General features: G+C 37.8%; 1 protein-coding gene and 1 long non-coding RNA gene across 2 annotated transcripts in view; one reads left to right on the top strand and one right to left on the bottom strand.

The window, feature by feature from the left end:
• Positions 1-724: 724 nt before the first annotated feature.
• Positions 725-25,048, bottom strand: part of znf236 (zinc finger protein 236) — a 56,815-nt gene continuing 32,491 nt past the window's right edge. The window contains exons 25-31 of the mRNA XM_039667305.2: positions 10,745-10,876; positions 10,489-10,611; positions 10,125-10,309; positions 6,309-6,494; positions 4,883-5,012; positions 3,818-4,015; positions 725-1,256 (exon numbers count right to left, since the gene is read on the bottom strand). Of these exons, the coding sequence (XP_039523239.2) occupies positions 1,087-1,256; positions 3,818-4,015; positions 4,883-5,012; positions 6,309-6,494; positions 10,125-10,309; positions 10,489-10,611; positions 10,745-10,876 (1,124 nt within the window). The 3' untranslated portion in view covers positions 725-1,086. The remainder of the gene's footprint in view (positions 1,257-3,817; positions 4,016-4,882; positions 5,013-6,308; positions 6,495-10,124; positions 10,310-10,488; positions 10,612-10,744; positions 10,877-25,048) is intronic.
• On the top strand, positions 22,587-24,467 carry LOC148976899 (uncharacterized). Its single transcript, XR_016145891.1, has 3 exons — positions 22,587-23,365; positions 23,690-23,796; positions 24,293-24,467. It is a non-coding gene; the product is annotated as an uncharacterized LOC148976899 (long non-coding RNA).

Genomic DNA, 25,048 nt, shown 5'->3' with positions numbered 1-25,048 from the left:
TCCAGAACTGCTTCTTTGTAAAGGGTTGTATATTCAGTCAGTGGCGTAACTCTAGAACTGCAGACGTGTTAATGATGATCCAGAGCTTGAAAACAGTCTTCACGGAGCTGCTCTGTTGCCGTCATCGCCAGCGGACTTATTATTTCTGAGGGAGATGATCGCTGCTAGCATCTCTAGAGCCGTCGGAAGATGCTCAAGGGCTTGGATAGGGGGTCGATAGCTCCTCCAAGGTGGAACGATCTATTGGCGACTGATGGTTAAGCACTTCCCAAGGCCTGTTACCTGTCTGGGAGTCCATCTGCTGCTATTAAAGGTGTAACAGAACAATTCCAGGACCTTACGGACCTCACGGGTCTGAAACACCAACAACTGCAGCAGATTATAAAGGCTTCACTTCTGTGTTAATGTTAAGCCGGCTTGACAATAAATCAACAACAAATACCAACGTGTGTTAGAATAGTGCGCTAGATATATTGCACTACACAATCTGGTATTAGTCGTTGGCCGGTTCCTGTGTCAGATAATGAGTTATAGTGATCGTCAGTCACGTGGGAAATTCCCATATATTTGGATCATATACTGTGGATGTTTTTGTGTATTCAGTGTTTTCAGAATTCATTATAGTTTAGTAGTCAAACTAATGCTGTCACACTTAATCCATAAATAAAACCCATAAAAACAGATTAGAACAAAGTTGCAGAAAAAGAAAAATAGAAAACTGATAAACATTTGAAAAAAAAAAAACAAAAAAAAATTTTATTCTTAAATAATTGAGCATATTACAAAAACGTTGGATCCCATTAAACTGAATCATGTGACGTATCAGGGATTGTGGGACTTTAGTATCTAGAACGTACCGCTTTAGTTTTACCACAGATGATGATACAAATGAAAACAAGATCCTTTCAAATACACAATTACAATCTTTACTTTAGTCGAGACAAATATGGCTCTAACGTAAAACAATAATTAAAAAAAACTGTAAAAAATGAAACTTGCGACCAGTTCAGTGAGTTCAGCCTTTGACTCGCAGCATGGAGTGTACATGATTTGATTTTGTATGCTGATGTCAGGGGAAGCAGAGGCTCATGGGAAGACTGTGGGGATGGGGCACTGCCAGCCCTCTGAAGACTCTTGCACACCGTCCTCCAGATCCAGACCCGGTGTCTCCGTGTGTTTGCCCTGCTGAGCCGCCGCCGGCTGCGAGTCCGACTCCGAGTCGTGCTCCAACACCACTTCCACTTCCTGCGGCTTCACTGTCAGGGACGACACAAGAGCTCACACAACCACTCCACTGCTGTTCATATCGTTCATGCTTAAACACCAGCCGGCGTATGTCAGAGCTCCGCCCCCAGTGTGTGATTGACAGACAGAAGGGTAAGCAGCAGAGTAGAGTGTGTGTGTGCACCTCTGGGTTTTACACTGGATAAATGAATAAAGCCGCAGTGACGCGTAACCTGGCCAGTATCGCAACTTCACCAACTCGCAACAGCCTTGCTAACACACACACACACACATGAGGGAGATAAACATAAACATAAAAGAGGACTTGAATAAGCCCATTAACGACATGTTTGAGTCATGCTCTTAACGAACCAAGTCTTAATTATATTATGAATAAATATATTGTGAATAATAAATGTGTTCATTTTAATTTGCTTGTTACACAACTTATTGTAATAATTATTTGACGTGGCCTATTTTTACACTCAGAACCCTCACATACTAAACTGTTACACATACATACTACAACATTAGTTTAGTTGTTAGCGTGCTGGAGTTACGCTATTACGCCAGTGCAGAGAGATTAGCGTTTAAGCTAGCTGAAAGAGTAAGGCGCGAGGATAGGACTACAGAGAAGATGGAAGACCACTGCGCTTCATCCGAACGCTCAGCCGGTGTGTGTTATATCTGCAATGAGGCGATCCACACACTCTTCAGATTAAAACCTCTCAATTCTAGCGGTCACGATTCTCCAAATATTCGATTCGATTTAATTGTCCATTCTAAGGTCACGGTTCGATTTTTACATTTATATTTTTTAAAGCACTGGTTGCTCTGTCATTTTTAGACTAGTCTTTTATGCCATATAATATCTGACCTTTGTTCGCAATGTACCACACCACACTGTCAAATTGAAAACATTTCTTAACAACAAAATCCTTATAATATAATATAATATAATATATATAATGTAATATAATATAATATAATATAATATAATATAATATAATATAATATAATAACTTATATCTTTAGTCAATTGGAAACTTAAGCAAAGTAATCTGCCATCCAGTTTCTCTTTGGTAATGGCAGTCTCTTTCACAGAGGATGACGTCCAAGTTCACAACACACACACACACACACACACACACACACACACACACACACACACACACACACACACACACACAGTAGCTGGTTGAACAGATAAGTGTGTGTGTTTGTGGAGGCTGCGGAGATGCCCTGCCATCAGTCGTGCTGTCAGTGGAAGAATACACACACACACACACACACACACACAGCAGAGCTCGCAAACTGTGGCTTTTTTAAGCATGAACGAAAGAGATTGTGAGTAACTGTTGCTGTCATGACAGATCTACGTCAGAACCAGCCGCTATCGGGATAATCTGCGGACGTGCAGTGATATTATTGCCAGTTTCGGCCCGACCCCTGATCTGGTGATCAATGATCTGATAATCTGGTGATGAGTGATCTGATGATTTTATTATCTTATGATCAATGATCTGATGATCTAATAATCTAATGATTTTATAATTTAATGATTTTATAATATGATGATTTTATGATCTGTTGATCTGATAATCTGGTGATTTTATAATCTGATAATCAGTGATTTGAATTTTTTATAATCTGGTGATCAGTGATCTGATGATTTTATGATCTGGTGATCAGTGATCTGAATTTTTTATAATCTGGTGATCAGTGATCTGATGATTTTATGATCTGGTGATCAGTGATCTGAAGATTTTATAATCTGGTGATCAGTGATCTGATTATTATCTGGTGATCAGTGATCTGATTATAATCTGGTGATGAGTGATCTGATGATTTTATAATCTGTTGATCAGTGATCTAATGATCTTATAATCTGATGATCTGATGATTTTATAACCTAATGATTTTATAATCTGGTGATTTTATAATCCAATGATTTTATAATCTGATGATCTGGTGATCTGATAATCTGATGATTTTATAATCTGATGATTTTATAACCTAATGATTTTATAATCTGGTGATTTTATAATCCAATGATTTTATAATCTGATGATCTGGTGATCTGATAATCTGATGATTTTATAATCTGATGATCTGGTGATCTGATAATCTGATGATTTTATAATCTGATGATCTGGTGATCTGATAATCTGGTGATTTTATAATCTGGTAATCAGTGATCTGAAGATTTTATAATCTGGTGATCATGATCTGATGATTTTATGATCAGTGATCTGATAATCTAATAATCTAATGATTTTATAATCTAATGATTTTATAATATGATGATTTTATAATCTGATGATCTGTTGATCTGATAATCTGATGATTTTATAATCTGATGATCTGGTGATCTGATAATCTGATGATCTGGTGATCTGATAATCTGGTGATTTTATAATCTGGTAATCAGTGATCTGAAGATTTTATAATCTGGTGATCAGTGATCTAATGATTTTATAATCTGCTGATCTGATAATCTGCTGATCTGATGATTTTATAATCTAATGATTTTATAATCTGCTGATGTGATAATCTGCTGATGTGATAATCTGCTGATCTGCTGCACACGTACCGGAGAGTTTGCCGCTGGACGGCAGATAGCCGTGCGACCTCTTCATGTGCAGCTTCATGTTGCTCTTCTGGGTGAAGCTGATGGTGCAGACCTCACACCTGTAGGGCTTCTCTCCCGTGTGCTTGACCCGGTGCACCTGCAGAGCGCTCTTCTGGTTGAAGGCTTTATCACACAGAGGACACTTGAAGGGCCGCTCACCTGAAACCAAGAGAACGGGCCAGTGAACCTTCACACAAACCTGACTGAACTCAACATCTCACACAACTGCACAATGGTCATTCATTTCTAAAAAAAAAATACAATATATTGCACTAAAGGAATTAAAAGGCAGGCCTTAAAGTAGCCAATGATGTGTTGTTTTAAAATCACATGACATTGGGAAGTCCCTCCAGGACTCTCTCTCCCTCACGCCTGTTGAGAAACTGCTCTAATAACATCATTTCTCAAGCAGGATTTTTTTGCAGCATCTTTGATACATAAATTAGATATTTATATTCACAAATCAACTGTCTATCATAGTTTTACTGTAAATTAAGAAAATATCAATGTTTCCATGTGGCAACGCGGTGGAATTGCAGAAATGTATTTCTGATATTGGGATTTTTTTAGAAGTAGCATCAACAATATGATTGCAGTTATTTATTTATTTGAAGTGTTTAGTGTTTATTGTAGTATAGTTGTATTTATGCATACATAACAAACTGATTTCTTCTTTTCAGAAAGCGAATCAGCAATATTTGACAGAAAGGCCAACAGTGCAGAGTCAATAGTACTGAGACGAATAATAGCGATTAAATGATAGGGATCTATTTATTTTTTGGTTTGCATGAGTTCCCAGAATATAAATCTATCTATTTCTAAAGGAAATGTGCAATTAAGTAAAAAAGAAAATCATAATTATATAGAAAAACGTATTTTTGAAACTTTCCATGGTGGTAGTGTTGCCGCATAGCAGCATTCCCCAAACAATTCCCCTTTTTTCAAAAAATCTTTTTGTATTTGTATGATTGAAGCTATTTCATGTCATAAAAACTGATGTGCGTGTGTGTGTGTGCTCTCCGTTACCTGTGTGTGTGCGGTTGTGTCTCTCTAACTGGCTGGGTTTGGCGAAGGCTTTGTCACAGTTGGCGCATTTGAAGACTTTGGGTTTCTGAGTGCTGACTTTGGGTCCCTTCTTATGGACATACTCGTGCTCCTGAAAGACACGTTTAGATTATTATAGACCCATAATCCCATCCACAGCAGACTTAGAATCACCTGTGACATGCTGTCGATTAACAGTTTGTCAAAAACAAATGGGAAACAGTAATGTACTGTACTTATGAAGGGAATATGGCATGAATTAAGGATTTAGGAGAACATTTGCTCATGGAGTGTCAATATGTCAAATAGAGGACATTTTTAAGTGTGAACATTCATATTTAGCAGCCATTATTCATTTATTCACACATTGTGCTACTATGATTTGTATATAATTGAGTAGAATTAAATATAATTTATATATATTTATATATTATTCTTTGGGGGAGCACTCACTATCCCAATCCTGATTCTGTACCCCCGCTGTATTATAGGGTACATGTGAATGAATAAACATAAACATATTAAAAATGTATTTTGATAGTTGAATTTGAAAAGGTAATATCTGTGAATTGTTGATTTCTGTTTGTTGGTTTATGTCACTTTTCTGCATGTGAAAGAATGTGTATATGTGTCATGTTTTGGGGCAGATTGCTGCCATCTGGTGAGAGAAAGGAAAATAACATGACTTGAAAATCATGACGTGACCAAGAGATGCATACGGTATAAAGTTATGCATTTAGGTATACACTATGTGGACAAAAGCATTAGGACACTCCTCTTAATTATTGAATTCATGTGTATAAAATCAAGCCTTTAACCATTGCAGTCTGCATTTACAGACATTAGTGAAATAAATGTGTGGTTCCTCTGGAGCTCAGTGTGGTACAGTGATAGGAGTTCATGACATTTAATAATAAAAAGATTGTGATTTTTTTATATAATTTAATTTTAAGCTAAAATTCCAGGAAAACATTAAATATTTATTTTAATATACAGTTGTAATCTAAATAATTCAACCCCCATTTCATTTCAGGTTTACTGACAGACTTCCAGCTGTTTGCAATGAACAAACGTGAACAAGTGTTTCCCCAAATGCAACTTAATGACTTCAGCAGTCTCAAAAGTATTCAACCACCTGAACAGAAACCCTCACAACAGCACAAATCTGGCAACCAGGTGTTGCCTCAGTAATCAAGGGCTTCATGAGCCGCACCAGGTGTGCTTGAGCTAGAACACATGAAATAGATGAACTGGAGAGGTTTGTTGAGCATGTTAGAAATATGGCTAATGTTGAGTTCAGACTGCACGATTTTCACAGCAGTCGGGTCGCTGCATGACTATATTGGCCAGCATTCAGTCCCTGCTGTGTTCACACTGACTGATGAGTGTGTGTGTGTGTGTGTGATACCTTGAGGTGTGTGGCCCGTTTGAAGGCTTTGCTGCAGACTCGACACACGTGGCAGCGCTCCTTCCCGTGCTCCTGTCTGCAGTGTCTCCTGAGAGCGTTGGCCGTCAGCAGAGTCTGACTGCAGTAGAAACACTGGTGCTTCTGCTTCGGCTCGGCCTCCTTCTCCTCCGGCTGCGGATCCAGCATCTGTGTCACACATCAAACACAACCACATCAGACCCAGTGCAGCACCTGGAAGAATCGGGTTTGAACCGCACGGGCGAAACACTGTGGTTTAGCACAAACCCTCATCTTAGATTAATAAAGTAACACAACAAACAAACAACAGTTATTGAGAAATGTGGACATCAGGTAACCCATGAAAGATACTCTGATTTCTATTCATCCTTTCAAATCAGCTTTACATACTTCATTATTATATTTTGATATTATTACATTTTTTTTTTTGAAGAAAATCTTTACTAGTGCATGCCAACCAGCCAATCTTTACCTGTGAGTAAATAAAATGTTTAATATCTTTGTGAAATTTCTCCAGCCGACCAATCAGAGCACAGTGTGCTTTTCAGAAGGTGTGTGAGGTAAGCCCAGAGAAAACGGGGTCAAGCTACACCAGCCAAAGACAGTCAGCCAATAGCTGCGCCTGATCTGATAGGCGGAACTCGACCAATGAAACATCAGCTCCGACCCCATCAAACTTTGCATAGTTTGGTAAAATTGCAAGTAACTGAAATTTTAAATTTCGTATAAAATTTGCTTTAAGTGTTGCTGAGCAGAACCATAAACACCTCTGATTGGTCATTGTGTTCACAAGCTCATCGGATATGTCTGTGATTGGCTAAAAATATCAACGCACAGGAGCGTTTGAGAGCACACGGGAGTATTTTGAAAGCAGGAGCCGCTGATAGACGCCTGCTTTCAAACGCGTGTGTATCTGTGGAAGAGCTTTGATTTATATTTACCACATGTTTTTGAGGCCCTCATTATTGTAGCCAATCACAGACATAGGCATTTGACGAGCGTGTGAACACAATGGCCATTCCGAGGTGTTTACGATTCTGCTCGACAGCACTCAAAGCGTCACATTTAAAACTTTCAGTATCGACATGGGACTTTTGACAACACTAATCATGTGACTCTCACGCATTTCTGCGCCTCAGAGAAACTGACTCCACGGCGTCACCAACGAGGTCGGAGGGATTGATGGGTGTTTAGGAGCGTCTTGCGGTCCGCGTACCTCAGGTCAGCTAGGGTTAACCACAGGTGCCTGTTAAAGGACAACTCCGGCGCAAAATGAACCTTTGGTCTAATTGCACATTGTTACCTATTCAACCGTTATCTGAGATTTTTTTTCATGATTGCCGAATCTAAATAGTTTTATCTATTAAAACAGTTTAGCCTATAATGCTAGTATAACGCTAGTCTATAGGGCATAGAGTAATGACAAATAAAAATCGCTTTTTATTACCACTAACAAGGCTCAAAAAAGCCCCACAGTAACACGGTAGCACAATAAGGATCCATACATGCAAAACGAAGTTTAATACAGTTTAATAAGAAGATATTTTATACACACAGTCAACTTCACGAATACAGGAAGAAGCCATCTTTAAAATATAGTCTCTACCAGTCGATCTACGAACGCTGATCCAAGTGCGCTGAACTGTGCAGAATCTTATATGGTCCATTGTTTCCGGAAGAAACACAAACACGAACCATTTTCTTCTCTTTAATATGTACATGTTGCCTACTGTTCGCGCTCACATTATCACTTTATTCACATCTCACCAGCGCGCTTGGATCGGCGTTCGTAGATCGACTGGTAGAGACTATTTTTCAAAGATGGCTTCTTCCTGTATTCGTGAAGTTGACTGTGTGTATAAAATATCTGCTTATTAAACTGTATGGACACTGACAAAGTTCTCAATGCTTCGTTTTGCATGTATGGATCCTTATTGTGCTACCGTGTTACTGTGGGGCTATTTTGAGCCTTGTTAGTGGTAATAAAAAGCGATTTTTATTTGTCATTACTCTATGCCCTATAGACTAGCGTTATACTAGCACTATAGGCTAAACTGTTTTTAGAGATAAAACTATTTACATTCGCCAATCATGAAAACAAATCTCAGATAACGGTTGACTAGGTAGCAATGTGTAATTAGACCAAAGGTTCATTTTGCGCCGGAGTTCTCCTTTAAGGACAGCGCTTTGTAAACATGAGTGCGAAGTTCGTTGCCGCGCACAGGTCTTTCACGAACTGCAGAGCGGATGCCACTTCGCCTGCAGGAGCGTAGGCCTCGTCAGCCAGACTGGACGTACCTAGGATTCCAACTTACTCCTGTTCTCGTAGGCTCGTCCGGGTCATTCGACGTCGAGTCCAACGCGTCCCTGGAAAGGCCGGTGGAACGTGGTGACGGCAAAGGACGTCGGGCCCGGGCCCTCGTCATCACGGTCACATCTGGGTGGGGGAGGGTAGGCCTCGGCCCCATAACGGCATGAGCAAAAACCCTCCTGGTTCTCAAGTGCGCACCGGCAGGTCGGCGCAGAACTCGACGGGACCTGCACAAATCCTGCAACGGGATGCGAGCCGTCGGATGCGAGGGAGACAGGGTAACTAGTCCTCAGGTGCAACGCGCGAATAAAGAGATTCTGACGCAATTTTCGTGCCCATGCATTTTGTACTGCCCGCGAGCTTGTCAGTATTTGCATACTTTGCGACAGTTGGCCAGCTGTTCCAAGCGGACTATAAAGGCCATTGCACACTGAGTCCGAAATTCGCATCCGAAACTTTCGTCCGTCATAAAAAAAATTCAGATCGGGTTCGATTTTCTGCGTTTTTCGCATCCACAGGCAGCATTTTGAGAGGTTTTTTGACAATTCAGGGCCGAGGGGAGCTAGATTACTGTCTATGGAGCTCGTTCCACACATCATATGCGCAGTGCTTTCAGTTTCAGTTTTCAATTCGATCAAGTGTTTATGTTCTCTTCTCTCGATTGGATTATGAAAGGAATAACCTCCCCTTTCAATCAGACTGAAATTTCAGATCGATTAATGTGTGATTGAGCAGCCAATTGGATAACTAATGTATTATTTGGGTACAATATATAACAGCCTATAGCTACAGCTGTTCTGTCTGCCCAGCGCTTCCACCGGGCCGCGTGCGTGTGTGTGTGTGTCCATACCTTAGACATACTGACACTGTCTCTGTTCAGAATCGATTGGTTCACGGAAATTGGTGGTCTTGTTTTTAATATGTGGCTCCAAAATCGCTAGCAAAGCATCGAACTGTCCCACTGACATTCTGAGGTAAATTTTGAATCGCTCAGGATAAATTCGCAACTCATTGATAAGGAGGTGCTTCCTCTCAGCGCAATTTCAGGATTGGATGGACGTAATATTTTCTCTTTCTTCTCTTTTCAATAAGAGAGAGGACAACAAAATCATCCTCACTGCTTGACGAATCCATTTGGTATTTTTGCGTTTTTCCCGCAAAGGTTTAATAAATACACATCGGACTCAGTGTGCAAGGTTTCTATGCGTGACGAATTTTTAGGCTGAAGAACACGAAAAAACGCATACGAAAATTTCGTACTCAGTGTGCAAGGCCTTAAGACTTCAACAGAAGTGGAGAAGGGAGGAGATCCCGCAGCATCATAGCGGACGCAATGTTAAAGTTACCGCTCTCGACAGGGAACCCTTTTCTAGAAGAGACCAAACACGACATCACGGCTGGCGTAAAAGAGCATAACAGGTCCTCTTTAATAAAACGATCATGTGGTCAAAAATCTATGAGCATTAAACTCTGAAAGCATTATTCACCTGAGTGCTGAGGTTGAGCGAGACCGTATCCAGGATCTGTGTGTCGGACAGAGTCAGAGTCACGCTGCCGTCGCTGGCCACGCCCCCTGATGACATCAGCGTCACGCTGCCGTCGTTGGCCACGCCCCCTGATGACATCACCAGGCTCTGCGAGGACAGGGAGGTGCTGGGAGCCAGAGCACTGACTGATGGGAGAATACACACACTTACTGAGTAAACAAACGTCTATCGGCCCGTACCTCTGTCACCCTCACAGAAATCATGTCCAAACCCGTCAGCCCCTCTCATCAGTCCCAGCACAGACGGAGTGTGACAGGCCGGTTGTACGTGATTACGAGAGTGTGTGTCCGGAGCGATCTCTCACCGGTGAGGGCCGAGGCAGGAGGACTCTGGGGAAGGAGCTGATCGCTGCTGATCTGAGCCAGTCTGAGCCCTGGGCTGATGCTCGCGCTCGACGAGGGGCAGTGATGGGGCAGCAGGTCCTGACCTACACACACACACACACATCAGCATATCAGTGTGTGTGCACCTGCTATAGTGAGTGTGATCTCAGATGTGCCGGTGGCAGCAGTGTGTGTGTGTGTGTGTGTGTGTGTGTGTGTGTGTGTGTGTGTGATCACCTGCTATAGTGAGTGTGATCTCAGAAGTGCTGGTGCCAGTGGATGATGAACTGGTCTGTAACGCTTGCGTCAGACTGGAGTTGTTGATGGTCAGGGTGATTTCTGGAGCTCTGCTGCTGGACACTTGAGAACCTGACACACACACACACACACACACACACACACACACACACACACACACACACACACACAGTTAAGTTCAATACTGCATAAACAACTCAAAACAGCAATAAAATGGCTGGTGTGTGTGTGTGCGCACTGGTGTCGTCGCTGCTCAGGCTGATGGTGTGTGTGTGTGTGTGTGTGTGTGTGTGTGTGTGTGTGTGTGTGTGTGTGTGTGTGTGCACTGACCGCTGGTGTCGTCGCTGCTCAGGCTGATGGTGTGTGTGTGTGTGTGTGTGTGTGTGTGTGTGTGTGTGTGTGTGAGGTGTGTGTGCACTGACCGCTGGTGTCGTCGCTGCTCAGGCTGATGGTGTGTGTGTGTGTGTGTGTGTGTGTGTGTGCACTGACCGCTGGTGTCGTCGCTGCTCAGGCTGATGGTGTGTGTGTGTGTGTGTGTGTGTGTGTGTGCACTGACCGCTGGTGTCGTCGCTGCTCAGGCTGATGGTGTGTGTGTGTGTGTGTGTGTGTGTGTGTGTGTGCACTGACCGCTGGTGTCGTCGCTGCTCAGGCTGATGGTGTGTGTGTGTGTGTGTGTGTGTGAGGTGTGTGTGCACTGACCGCTGGTGTCGTCGCTGCTCAGGCTGATGGTGTGTGTGTGTGTGTGTGTGTGAGGTGTGTGTGCACTGACCGCTGGTGTCGTCGCTGCTCAGGCTGATGGTGTGTGTGTGTGTGTGTGTGTGTGAGGTGTGTGTGTGTGCACTGACCGCTGGTGTCGTCGCTGCTCAGGCTGATGGTGTGTGTGTGTGTGTGTGTGTGTGTGTGCACTGACCGCTGGTGTCGTCGCTGCTCAGGCTGATGGTGTGTGTGTGTGTGTGTGTGAGGTGTGTGTGCACTGACCGCTGGTGTCGTCGCTGCTCAGGCTGATGGTGTGTGTGTGTGTGTGTGTGTGTGTGTGTGTGCACTGACCGCTGGTGTCGTCGCTGCTCAGGCTGATGGTGTGTGTGTGTGTGTGTGTGTGAGGTGTGTGTGCACTGACCGCTGGTGTCGTCGCTGCTCAGGCTGATGGTGTGTGTGTGTGTGTGTGTGAGGTGTGTGTGCACTGACCGCTGGTGTCGTCGCTGCTCAGGCTGATGGTGTGTGTGTGTGTGTGTGTGTGAGGTGTGTGTGCACTGACCGCTGGTGTCGTCGCTGCTCAGGCTGATGGTGTGTGTGTGTGTGTGTGTACTTGTCTACCTATCTAAGAGGGGACTTTGGTGTCGTTACACACTCACCAACAGGGGACCGCCGAGGGAAGTGGGGACATTTTTCAAGTCCCCTGTTAGTTATGCCTTAAAACATGTTAAAATCAACTAAAAAACACTCTGGTGAATTTTTTACATTTTTGACCGCACAACTTGCGAGTGTGTGTGTGTTTAAGCCCATACTCAGCAGCGCTCCTGTAGGCTGGAGCAAGAACTGCAATGGCCCATTAACACACGTCGTTCACACTTCTCTATTGTCTGAATGCCTTGCTGTCCCAGAGGCTCTGAGACTGTAGAGCTGCTGGTGAACTGGCTGCTTATAGGAACTTTCAGTAACTTTATAATAACTGCATGGTATTAATCATTAGTTAAGCATTAGTGAACTGATAATTCACCATTTATTAAGCATTAAAATACATTAATAAGCAGTATATATGTAAATACAGCTATAAATGTTTTTTTTTCTTGTTTTAATAGCATATCTATAATGTGTTTAATAATTGTATTTTCATACTTTATTAATGATCAATTTACATCTAAATGAAGTATAGCATTATTTACAAACCAGTTATTTAGGAGTTGTCAGTGGTTCATAAGATCACTTAGAATGTGTGAGTAAATTATATATATTATTTTTAGGGCCGGGACTCGATTAAAAAAAAATCTAATTAATTAGAGGCTTTGTAATTAATAAATCGAAATTAAGCGCATTTTAATTGCATAAATATTTGAACTGAGAACAGTGAGAAGATTTTTTTCTCACATGGATTTTTAGTATATCATTTAATAATGACTGAATACATAAGCTTAAGCAACAAAATATTGTTTATTTTTGTTCAACCAAATCCAACAGACCAGTGCAATTGTATATGTTTTGCGTTGAGGTGAAACTTGAGGGTCGATGTGATATGCGAATTCCTTGTTGCATAGCTTGCACACAACAACCATGCTCTTAATGACGCTTCCATCGGTTCGTTCTTATAACTAAATTTCCCATCCACAGGACCAACCGAAGGGGTCTCGTCAGCGTCTTCGTTCATGTTCACTGCTTTTTTTTTTTTATTAGCTGAGGCATAGACTGTAAAAAAAAGTCATGAACGCTAGTTGGTGCTCCAGTATTATCAGTCCGCCCAGGGCTGGACTGGGACAAAAAAAATCGGCCTGGGCATTTTGGCCCAGACTGGCCCACTACATATGAACATACACACAACTGAACTGTGTACGCCCTTGAATATGTATACCAACAACTCCTATTAAAACCACCAACCCCATCTAATGAGTGAGATGAAATAACTACTAAGTTTAAAATACAATTCTCCAATTGCATTGGCAATACCAGTCTTTCTCACAAGATGTTTATATATTAACTGTATATTAACGCCACATTAATTGTGGCGTTCCGCAAGGCTCTGTTTTGGGCCCTAAGTTATTTTTGTTATATATAAACGATATATGCAAAGTGTCGGATGTTTTAAATTTTATTCTTTTCGCGGATGATACAACAATTTATTGTTCTGACCCAAATCTTACAGAGCTTGTGTTGGTGGTAGAGAAAAAATTGTATAAACTAAAGAATAGGTTTGATTTAAATAAATTGTCACTAAATTTAAATAAAACGAAATTCATGGTATTTAGTAATAAAGAGTTAAATAATGAGATCAGGATTACTATTAATAAAAATATTTTAGAAAGAGTAAATCATATAAAATTTCTTGGAGTAATTATTGATTGTAAAATGACATGGAAACCGCATATTTTTAATGTTCAGAAGAAAGTATCTAAAATGATTGCAATTTTGTACAAGTTGCAGTATATCTTGAGTAAAAATGCATTACATTTACTTTATACTTCACTTGTTACACCATACTTAATGTATGGTATTGAAATTTGGGGAAATACATACAAAACTAGAACTAATCCAATCTTTTTATTACAAAAGAAGGTTATTAGATAAATTAATTATGCCCCATACAATGCACCAAGTAATTTACTGTTTCATCAATCAAAAATTTTGAAGTTTTATGATTTTGTCGATTTGTACACGTTAAAATTTATTTATCAAGTCAAATATAATAAAACTCCTAAATGTTTGCAATTATTATTTTCCCAACGAGAAAGTAAATATGATCTTAGAGGATTATGTATATTTAACCAACCACAAGTACATTCTACATTAAGAGAACACTGTTTATCAAATAAAGGAGTTAAATTGTGGAATAGCTGTTGTAATGAGTTAAAACAAGCCACATCTATTTTTCAGTTTAAAAAATATTACAAGAGAATAACATTGGAAAACTATAAAAGAATAAAAATGAATAAGACAGGCTTGCTTCTGGTGTGGACAATGGTTCACGAAAGTGTTAATGTTATTTTTATGAACAGATGTTGTCATTAATAAGTTACATTTCATTCTAAAGTTAAGGGCAGGCATAATAAGCTTTAGCTTCTGCCTGCACCTGGTCATCTATAGTATTTATGCAGGGATTAAAGTGAAAAAATTCTTCTGACTGAAATTTTTTTCAGGCCAAGTAAAATTCCTGTAACTTTATTTAAATAGTCGAGACCGATAGCGTTTTAAGGGGAGATGTTTAAAACCAATATAATATTGCCAGTTTGCGTAATTTAAAAGCTATTTTAATCTATGAAAAACAATTACTTATCTTGACAAATAATCAACCATATACATAAGTTTTCAGTGCATGTTTTTATTTTATCTTATGAGACCAAACAATGCTAAACTATATTAATATATAGTTTGTGCCATGGCAAATTGTTTTGGCTGAGGGCAAAGTGAAGTTTTATAACTTTATTATGTAGGCTATTTAACTTTAACTTTGTAGCCTATTAGAGAGCCTACTTATGTTTAACTGAATTGTTTGCTTTATTTCTCATTGTATAGCTTATTATAGCCTACCTATTAGGGTACTTATACTTTTGAACGTGATATTAGCATTAAAACTGACATTTAACAAAAAAAGAGACATGGTTGTGTAATTTTATATATTCTAAAATATATAAAATATTATATTACTATTCATTCTCTTCACTGTATGTGTACGCATAATACAATAAAACGACACAACCCTGTCTGTTTGTTAAATGTCAGTTTTAATGATAAATAATGTTATATATTTTTAAAATGAAAACAAAAAGAAGCAGGTTTGTGTTTTAGCTATATTTCGTGTTGTTATAAATATATTATAATCAATGTGCGTTGCCTGAACCACATTTGTGTGGCCATTTATATGTTTTTGATAATAATTATGTTCATTTATAAATGAAAAGAGGCACAGTGGTGTTGATGAAAAAAGGCCGAGTTGATAACCGGAGTAGCCGCGTGCTGAGTGACGCGATCAAGAACGCGCTGTTAGCAGCGTCCTCTCGTCCTCGGGAGTTTGTTCTCCCGAGTCGAACTTGGCAAGTCCGAACTACCAAGGACGCAAGTCCGAAGTTTGTGTACTTGGTATTGAGAAACGACCAATATTGACCCACGTTCTGTTTTCTATCATGGGACCGCAGCAAACGAGCTGTGGCCTCGCCTGACAAGATTGAGTGAACAGGGTCCAGGGAGCAGTTTTTCCGTGAGCGGGAATTGAAAAACCGGAGTGGACCATGAGCAAAGTGATTACAGAATGCTTAGAGTGGAGAGAGTAACGTGCTTTCGCTCCACTCCAGGCTTTATCACATCCCCCCTCGGCAGGGTGAATACGCATCATCTTTCCTTAATTTAAGACCTATTCAAACTAAAATTAAGACATTTATCACACTGTTTGCGAAATGAAAGCCTATTTACGGCCTTAAAATTATGAAAAGTTAATTTAAGACATAAGGACAGACGGGAACCCTGCAATTGACGGATATCCGTCATAGACCCGCTGCAATTAAAGGAAATCCGTCGAAGCGACGGAGAACTTTAATCCCTGTTTATGTTTCGAATGTTTTGATTGATTGATTGAATGATCTGTAAATGACCAAACCGAATAAATGAAATATAGTATTGGTCAGCGCACCTCTGTCCCTCTAGGGGGGTTCGGGGGCATGCTTTAAAAAGGGTTAGCTCACCCAAAAATGAAAATTCTGTCAGTATTTACTCACCCTCATGTTGTTCCAACCCCGTAAGACCTTTGTTCATCTTCGGAACACAAATTAAGATATTTAAGATATTAAGATCGCTCCTGCATACAGTCCGTAGGCTTCTTGAGGGAATGACACTTGCTGTCCCCGAAAAGTCATTAAAGACATCGTTAAAATAGTCCAAGTGACTACAGGGGCTCAATCTTAACTTTATCAAACGACGAGAATATTTTTGTGCACAAAAACAAACAAAAATAACGACTTTATTTCAATTATTCACTTCCTTCTCCATGGGCCTGTAGTCAGTTAACGTAGTGTGATTGCGTAGAGCTACGTCACACGAAGGCTCACTATTGGCCGACGCTGGTCATGTGTGTGATGCGTGTGACGTATAATAACAGAAGCTTACGCTATTAAACTAGTAACCTGACTCGCGCAGAGGGAGAAATAAACGAATAGTTGAAATAAAGTTGTTATTTTTGTTGTTTTTTTGCACACAAAAGTGTTCTCGTCGTTTGATAAAGTTAAGATTGAGCCCCTGTAGTCACTTGGACTATTTTAACGATGTCTTTAATGACTTTTCTATGCCATCAAGAGTCATTCCCTCAAGAAGCCTATGGACTGTATGCAGGAGCGATCTTAATATCTTAAATATCTTAATTTGTGTTCCGAAGATGAACGAAGGTCTCACGGGGTTTGGAACAACATGAGGGCGAGTAAATACTGACAGAATTTTCATTTTTGGGTGAACTAACCCTTTAATGTTAAATTCATCAATCTGGTGCACTTTGAGAGTTCAAATTTAAGAGCTCCAACCCATATTCAGTGTGCAAATTGAACAAAGAAAAACTCAAAACTCTTTTAGTTGGGATATAGTGTCTGTCTACATTACATAATACATAATTAATCATAGTTATAATATTAATCACAAGACAGTTATAGCCATATATTGTAAAACACATGCACTGAAAAATAAAAGCAACTTTCATTATTAGCTTAGAACTAATTTCTGTAACTTGAAAGAGATATAAAAACATTATCTTTTATTTTGATGGAAACGGCATTCAGCTTTTATTTTGACAAAAACCATGGTTTACAAACGGGTCTTATACTCTCATTATAATTCTAATAAAATGCGTAATTGTCAAATATCTCTAACAAACAGTTCTCTACACTCAATGTCTCTCATGATCCCCCTCACTCCTAATCAGACACTGAAGGCGGTTTCTTTTTTTTTTTTTTTCACGCCATTTCTCTGCACATTCCTTGTGTTTCTTCTCCATCGCTCTGACTATTTTGACAGATACTCACTGACACTGCACGCTCTCTTAGCCCAGAGGGGAGGGGATTAAAGATGTGATTGGACTAGCCCAGTGTCAATCAAGAAAATTTTGACCTTATACACTGCAAAAAACAAAAGAAACAAAAAAAACAAAACAAATATAAAAGTAAATTTAAGACTTAGTTATAACATAGATTTTGTGATAGATCTTATTATTTACTTCAGATTAGTTTTAATAAAATATATTTATTTTAAATGTCCCAAAGAAATAAACACCATATAACTTTCAGATTATTTTGTCTGCAACATTTTATGTAAGTCATTAAAAGTCCTGTTACAATTACCGTTTAACAATTAACGATACATTTTTACTCCTGTTAATTTCATATTGGTGTATTTCACCTGGGGTAGTCTTACACCAAAACAAAACAACAGCAATAATGAATTTAATTAAAAATCTAAGAAAATTATGTACATCGAGCCACATTTACACCTGTTATTAACATGAATTTTCATCAATCTGATCACAAGAAATTAAAAAGACAAATGGCTGTTTACACATAGTCACTTTAAACGTGTATGTCACCATGTGTGATTGGATTTCAACCTACTTGAAAGTGTTAGGTTTCTGTCTGTGTTTTGTTCCTTTTTTGTCGGTTCTTATCAGTGTATGGTTTTTCAGCTCATTGTGGTTTTACCAATGTACTTTAAATAAACTGGACTGCTCCATTTAAATACAGCTTTTATTTCATCCTCGTTTGCAATCATCATGGCCGAAAGTAGACAAGATCAAACTCATTCAGATCCTGATTACATCTGTATATCATTGTCCCAATATGATTGTATCTAAAAAAATATATAAGTTAATGCCAAGTGTATAGGACCTTGTTTATTTTTTTGAATCAGTGAATGTTTACATACATACACATTCAATCACTAGTTTTTGTTGCTGAGAGGTAGACAGAAAAACAACAATATGGTAATCTCTACAATATCCTCGTTTATGTTTAAAAATATAAATAAGTTAAAAGATAGAAAATCATATCATGGTTTTAGCTTTGTTGTGTTCCTAGATCCATTTACCACATCCATGTTTTAGACATTCCAAATATGTATTATCAAGTATTATCAATTGTATAAGTTTTTGTATTTGAGCTAACATATCTGTTAAATACTAACAGTCTGAGTAAGTAACATTAATCTCTCAAGTGTCTGCTTACTAAAGCAAGATTTATGACGTACTCATCATATTTCATTTATTCCCCACCTGCTAAAACAAGGGCTGTCTTAGAAAATGTTAATGTGTTTAAGTATAAACATTGATATATAAACATGTAAAAATACATGTGGTGTGATTTGACTGTATTGTAAACAGCTCTGCTAAATTACAGAGCTGATTGAAACATATCCCAATGGATGTGATCGGACGCTTTCTCACTGTGTTTTCAGTCCCTGAGTGGACTGAGCTGCAACCCCCACTACCTGCAGGACATTAGCATCTCTATGGAGAACGGCTTCAAAGGCCAGGCTGTGAAAGTTTACCTTAGACCTAAAAATACATATGCTTAAACAAGCCATCCTATACTTAAAACACTCTGAGGACTCTGCATGTATTTTTTGAGAGATTCAACAAGAGGTACTATTAATATGAGCTTTCGTTTCAGATGTGGTATAAAGGTTTAGTTAAACCAACAAAAATATGAATGCCCATGGTAATCTGCTACATCCCTATAACATCATTTGATTTATAAATGAGCAGATTTTTTATTTATTTATTTTTTTACATTGTGGTAAATTACTTTTTTCTGTCTTTTAAAATCTTTTAAATAGTAAATTAATTGGGGTTATACCAATGTATTGGTGAGTAAACAGTGAACTAGATTAAATATGCATGGAACTCCAAATAAACAACACATGGTCCAGTACTTTCTTAAAGGGATAGTTCACTTTGAAATTAATTTTTGATGTGTTTTATCTTACCTCAAGGGCATTCAAGATGTAGGTGTCTTTGTTTCCACAGTATTTTCAATTTTGACATTTTTCAACAAACCGTTGTTGTCTATCAGTCATACACTGGAGGCTAAGGGGGTCCACCAAAAAGCAGCACAGAGAAGTCCAAATTAAACATGATTTAATGACTCGTAAATGTAAGTACACATTGATGGCCTAAGACACGAAATGAGCGGTTTGTGTGAGAAAACCAACAGTATTTATATCGTTTTACCTCTTGTAATCACAGTGATCTGAATCTGTTGTTCAATGTCCAACTGAACCGAACTGAATCAGTTCAATGTTACGCCGGAAGTGATCGCTTGCGTGTGACGTCACTCAATATTTACACAGAGATTTCGGAAGTTTTACCTTTTACTAAACATATTTAGATATCCCGAAATCGTCTTCCATTGCGGTTTGGACTTCTCTGTGCTGCTCTTTGGTGGACCCCCTTCACCTCCAGTGTATGACTGATCAACCCGATCTCACGACCAAGTCGTACGAATTCGACGAATGATTAAAAAGTGGCTAATTCGTAACAATTCATACGACCTCACACGTACGAATTAATACGATTTTGCTAAATCGTACATATTTTACGAATTGGCCAATTCGTATGAATTCGTACGAATGACCTACCCCTGACCCCGCCCCTAAACCTAACCATCACGTGGGTTTAGACAAATCGTAGGAATTAGTACGAGTGAGGTCGTACGAATTAGTACGAATTAGACACTTTTTAATCATGTGTCAAATTCGTACGAATTGGTCATGAGATAGTGTTGGACTGATAGACAAGAACGGTTTGACCAAAAAATGTCAAAATTGAAAATACTGTGGAAACAAAGACACCTACATCTCGGATGCCCTTGAGGTAAGATAAAACATATCAAAAATTAATTTCGAAGTGAACTATTCCTTTAATGTCGGTAATTTAATGCATTCAGTAATCTGAAGTAACCAATGCTATTATAATACATTAATTAAGTGTATTTATCTTATTCATATGAGCTCATAAAAACACAACCGTTTATAAGTTTATAGTAACTCTTAAAAAACACAACCTCATTGAAAATGGGTAGCACTTTATAAGTTTCCATTTATTAATATTGTTTTTTAACCAAATTAATGAAAATGAACCAACCACTTATTTTTTTACAAACATTAAGTTTTACTAACTTTTTTTTGTTATTTAAAAAATTTGTTGGTTAGTTAGTAAAGTGAGTAAGGGATGTAGGCTACATCCAGCCGTCTATTATCGCAAAATAAACACTGAGAAGGGTGAATGACCCAGATGTGAAGTAGCCATATAGTAGCAGCTATTCACTAGTGTGAATTGAGTTGTTTTAGTTACAAAAAACAGCAATATCCTTTCATTGACATAGTGCTTAAAACTATTCTTTTGGAATGTGTGGTTAACGATTTACATTCAAGCTAGGTAAATTTGCCTTTACATATGATAATCACAGGTGATTGCAGTTTAGTAACTTCCTGCATGTTTTTATCTCGCTAGACCAGGTGTTAATAGACTACATTAAATGCTTCAATTCACTAGCAGATATACTAGCAGTGAAACAATCAGAGGCAGAATTAAGACAGAAAATCATATTGTTGTTGTAAATAAGCTATTCATCTAAGCTGATTCATTCATCAACTATTTGTAAATAACCTGTTCAGTTGTAACAAGTGTATCGACTGTTTTTGCTTCGGCACTTATTATATTGTCTGCTCTACTCTTCGCAAAAGCTGGAAAAACATTTTGGCCACAACTTAGGGACGTGAAAAGGGCTGTCACTCATTTACTTCACCTTACTTTATAGTTAATTCAACGTTTACATACTGGTGGTTGATGTAAAACGTTAAAAAAGTTAAAGTAAATAGGATTTTTAAAAGTAAAATACTTGTGTTTAGGTTCATTATGTAAAAAACAGGAATTTTACTTTTTAAATGGTTAGTTCTGTGGATATCTTAATAATATGGTATCTGTTTCTCTATGGCATTTTATTTAAAAATCTTTAATCCCAATCAGAGCATTTGAGCAAAGATTGCATTGCGCTCGACCCAATCCAAGCAAACGTTCCACTTGTGTGCCGCTCACACTCACATTGATCAAATCCCGCTCCTACAGGTTGTTTCTCTGTGCTAGATATCGTTCTCTTTGTCATAAACTTCTTGATCAAATGTCTTAATTGCAGTTGGCTTATGGATAACAGTTAAGATATTTGTGGATTTAACCTCCTTAGCTCTTTAACCTAAAAAATGTATTAATCTTTGTGAGGAGCGCAATGTAAGCAACCGGTAATTATGAATATTTTTTAACTGGAAGTTATTACAAGCACTCACTTACGGTTTCTTATTTTGGGACAAAAAAACAACAACACAAAAATAACATAAACATGCACTTCCATTCATAATTTATTTTATGACTCATCATCTGAGCCACACCAAATAAAAACAAACATACATTAAAAAATACACTGTGGATATTTTGAAAACATCTTAAAAAATTGAATTAGGGACTGACTGGACATGTAAGGGGTGCAATTGTTAGAAATTATTTTTGACAGAATCAAAATGGTTTCAGTAATGGTTTTAGCTTTGTTGTGTTCCTATCCATTTACCGCATCCATGTTTTAGACATTCCAAATATGTATTATCAAGTATTATCAATTGTATAAGTTTTTGTATTTGAGCTAACATATCTGTTAAATACTAACAGTCTGAGTAAGTAACATTAAGCTCTCAAGTGTCTGCTTACTAAAGCAAGATTTATGACGTACTCATCATATTTCATTTATTCCCCACCTGCTAAAACAAGGGCTGTCTTAGAAAATGTTAATGTGTTTAAGTATAAACATTGATATATAAACGTGTAAAAATACATGTGGTGTGATTTGACTGTATTGTAAACAGCTCTGCTAAATTACAGAGCTGATTGAAACATATCCCAATGGCTGTGATCGGACGCTTTCTCACTGTGTTTTCAGTCCCTGAGTGGACTGAGCTGCAACCCCCACTACCTGCAGGACATTAGCATCTCTATGGAGAACGGCTTCAAAGGCCAGGCTGTGAAAGTTTACCTTAGACCTAAAAATACATATGCTTAAACAAGTCATCCTATACTTAAAACACTCTGAGGACACTGCATGTATTTTTTGAGAGATTCAACAAGAGGTACTATTAATATGAGCTTTCGTTTCAGATGTGGTATAAAGGTTTAGTTAAACCAACAAAAATATGAATGCCCATGGTAATCTGCTACATCCCTATAACATCATTTGATTTATAAATGAGCAGATTTTTTATTTATTTATTTTTTTACATTGTGGTAAATTACTTTTTTCTGTCTTTTAAAATCTTTTAAATAGTAAATTAATTGTATATCGCCTACTTTCTTTAAATGCTGCACCATCCCATAGTTTGATATTATTTTTGAACTTTTCCTTTATTAACTTTATCATGTTTTATCTGCCATTGATATAGGTTTGTGTTCTGTGCTCTATTTAAAATGCATGCAAAATAATACTAATTATGAAAAGTACTTTTTCCTGATCCAGTTGATGTTTACAACTGGATTTAAAACTAATTTACCAACAGATTCTACCCTTATGTTAATCTAGCTATTTGATTTCAATCACAAAACATTTGCATAACAGAACCAATAGTAATGTTGGCTAACTATGGTTTATCCGATGGCCCAATCACTCCTCAGATAGCAGAACGTATATCTCTCTATTCCAGGTTCCTAATTCACACTTCATGTTTGGCATTTGGAAGAGCACAACTTTAGAAGACTTCAACGAGATTGTTTCCTACATTGGAGAGTTATCTTTCTATTATAGTTTAAAGATTTATCTACCTACAAGATCCCAAGATCCTAAGCGCACTGAGCCATTTCTCATCTCACTTTTTTTCTTTCCGAAGTAAAAGGTAAGTTGTACATTCTAACTTCATTTTATGATGATTTGTAAATGCTAACATTATACAATGTTTTTGCATCCTCTTACAATGTAAATGTGCATGCAGATTGGTATTATTGATATTCAGTTTCTTTTTAAAATGATTTTATAAAAATACTTGATATAAAAAGTATAGTAAAAATGTAGTAAATTATCAGCCACATTGTCATCTTTTCAATAAGTTATTGTCTACACAATTCTAAGGAGTTTTTTTTAGAGTATTTTCTATTTTTTTTTTTTTTTTTTACTTAGCATATGCACTATATCCTGCATAAAATGTTCTTATATTTCACAGGAAAATGAGACCCAAAAGAGTTTCTCCTGAAAAGGAAGCCTTGTACTTCATTGCTTCGGGGAAAGATAAAGACACATTCGAGAAAAAATTAATGTGTGAAGAGAAAGGTAAGTTACGGCATTCAATTCTGCCATCAGTATGACTTTGCAAAACTTAATTAAAAGCTAAGTTTGGTCTCTAAATAATGTCGAATGGTTGGGTTTAAAATGTGTAGCTAAAAACAACAGGCTGTTAAAAAAAACACAAGAGAAACAAAAAAAACATGATTGAATCAGTTAAAGGTGGATTTATATCTGTTTTCCTGCCTGTATTTATGCTAGCTGCTGATGTCTCTAAATTAAACTCCATTGTGTAGATGTGCGAGTGATCTTGATATTATTTGTATGTAACTGCCAGTTAGACTCCGGGGGCCTGTTTAACAATGGAAATTATCAATATTCAGTGTCATGATACATATGAGTTTTGTAGTTTTGCACTTTTAGATGTAGATATCGTATTTGTTTTCCAAGCAGGGCTACCATTTAAAACAGTTTAGACAACCTTAACAACTTTATGAATCTTTTCTCATACTTAATTTACACTTATTTATACCCAATTCATTAGGTTTTGGAGTAATCGCCACAAAACATATTGAGCCAGGTGAATTCCTACTGGAGTATGTTGGAAGACACATGGCTGGATCTGAAGGAGAGACCCTGCTCAAAGACTACTCAGCTGAAGATGCAGTTTTTTTTATATTTCTACTCCTTTCAGGGACAATCTTACTGGTAAGATTAAATTAATGAATGTTCTAATGTGGACTTTGAATAAACATTTACTTGATTTCATTCAACATGGTTTGATTTGCATTTTGTTGAATTTTTTTATTTATTTTATTTATTTATTTTGCAATAGATGGTAAGGAGTGACATATGTTTGGTTGTATTTAAATTTAGCAATATTTCAAACACTGACTATCTCTGTAGTAACAAAGGAAACAAAAAAGGATATGAGTATAAATTATGTTTCAATTATAAGGCAGCCACATTTTCAATATCTTGTTTTTTTTGACAATAAACTTAAATGGGAAGTGTGGACCGATCATATACCGTAAGTATAAGCCACAACAGAGAATGAATTTCATTGAAATCGAAAGTTATGATATTCTGAATTATTTGTTGACATCGAAATGCTACTGAGTAAATAAGGCAAATAATGTTATGAATGATTAGAGGCGTCTTCTCGTGCTTTTGAACTGTTACCGTCTGATCGTACGGTATTTTTTTACCCCGTTTTGATGAAAAACAGATGCAAATGCTCTTTCCTCAAGCAAATCAAATATTGTAATTTTTTAAAACTGATGGTTTGGTAATAATTAAA

The sequence above is a fragment of the Pimephales promelas genome, chromosome 12, assembly GCF_988280905.1.
Source record: "Pimephales promelas chromosome 12, fPimPro1.hap1.1, whole genome shotgun sequence".
Taxonomy (NCBI): domain Eukaryota; kingdom Metazoa; phylum Chordata; class Actinopteri; order Cypriniformes; family Leuciscidae; genus Pimephales; species Pimephales promelas.
Note: the sequence above shows the minus strand (reverse complement) of the source record. Positions and strands in the feature narration are given on the sequence as shown.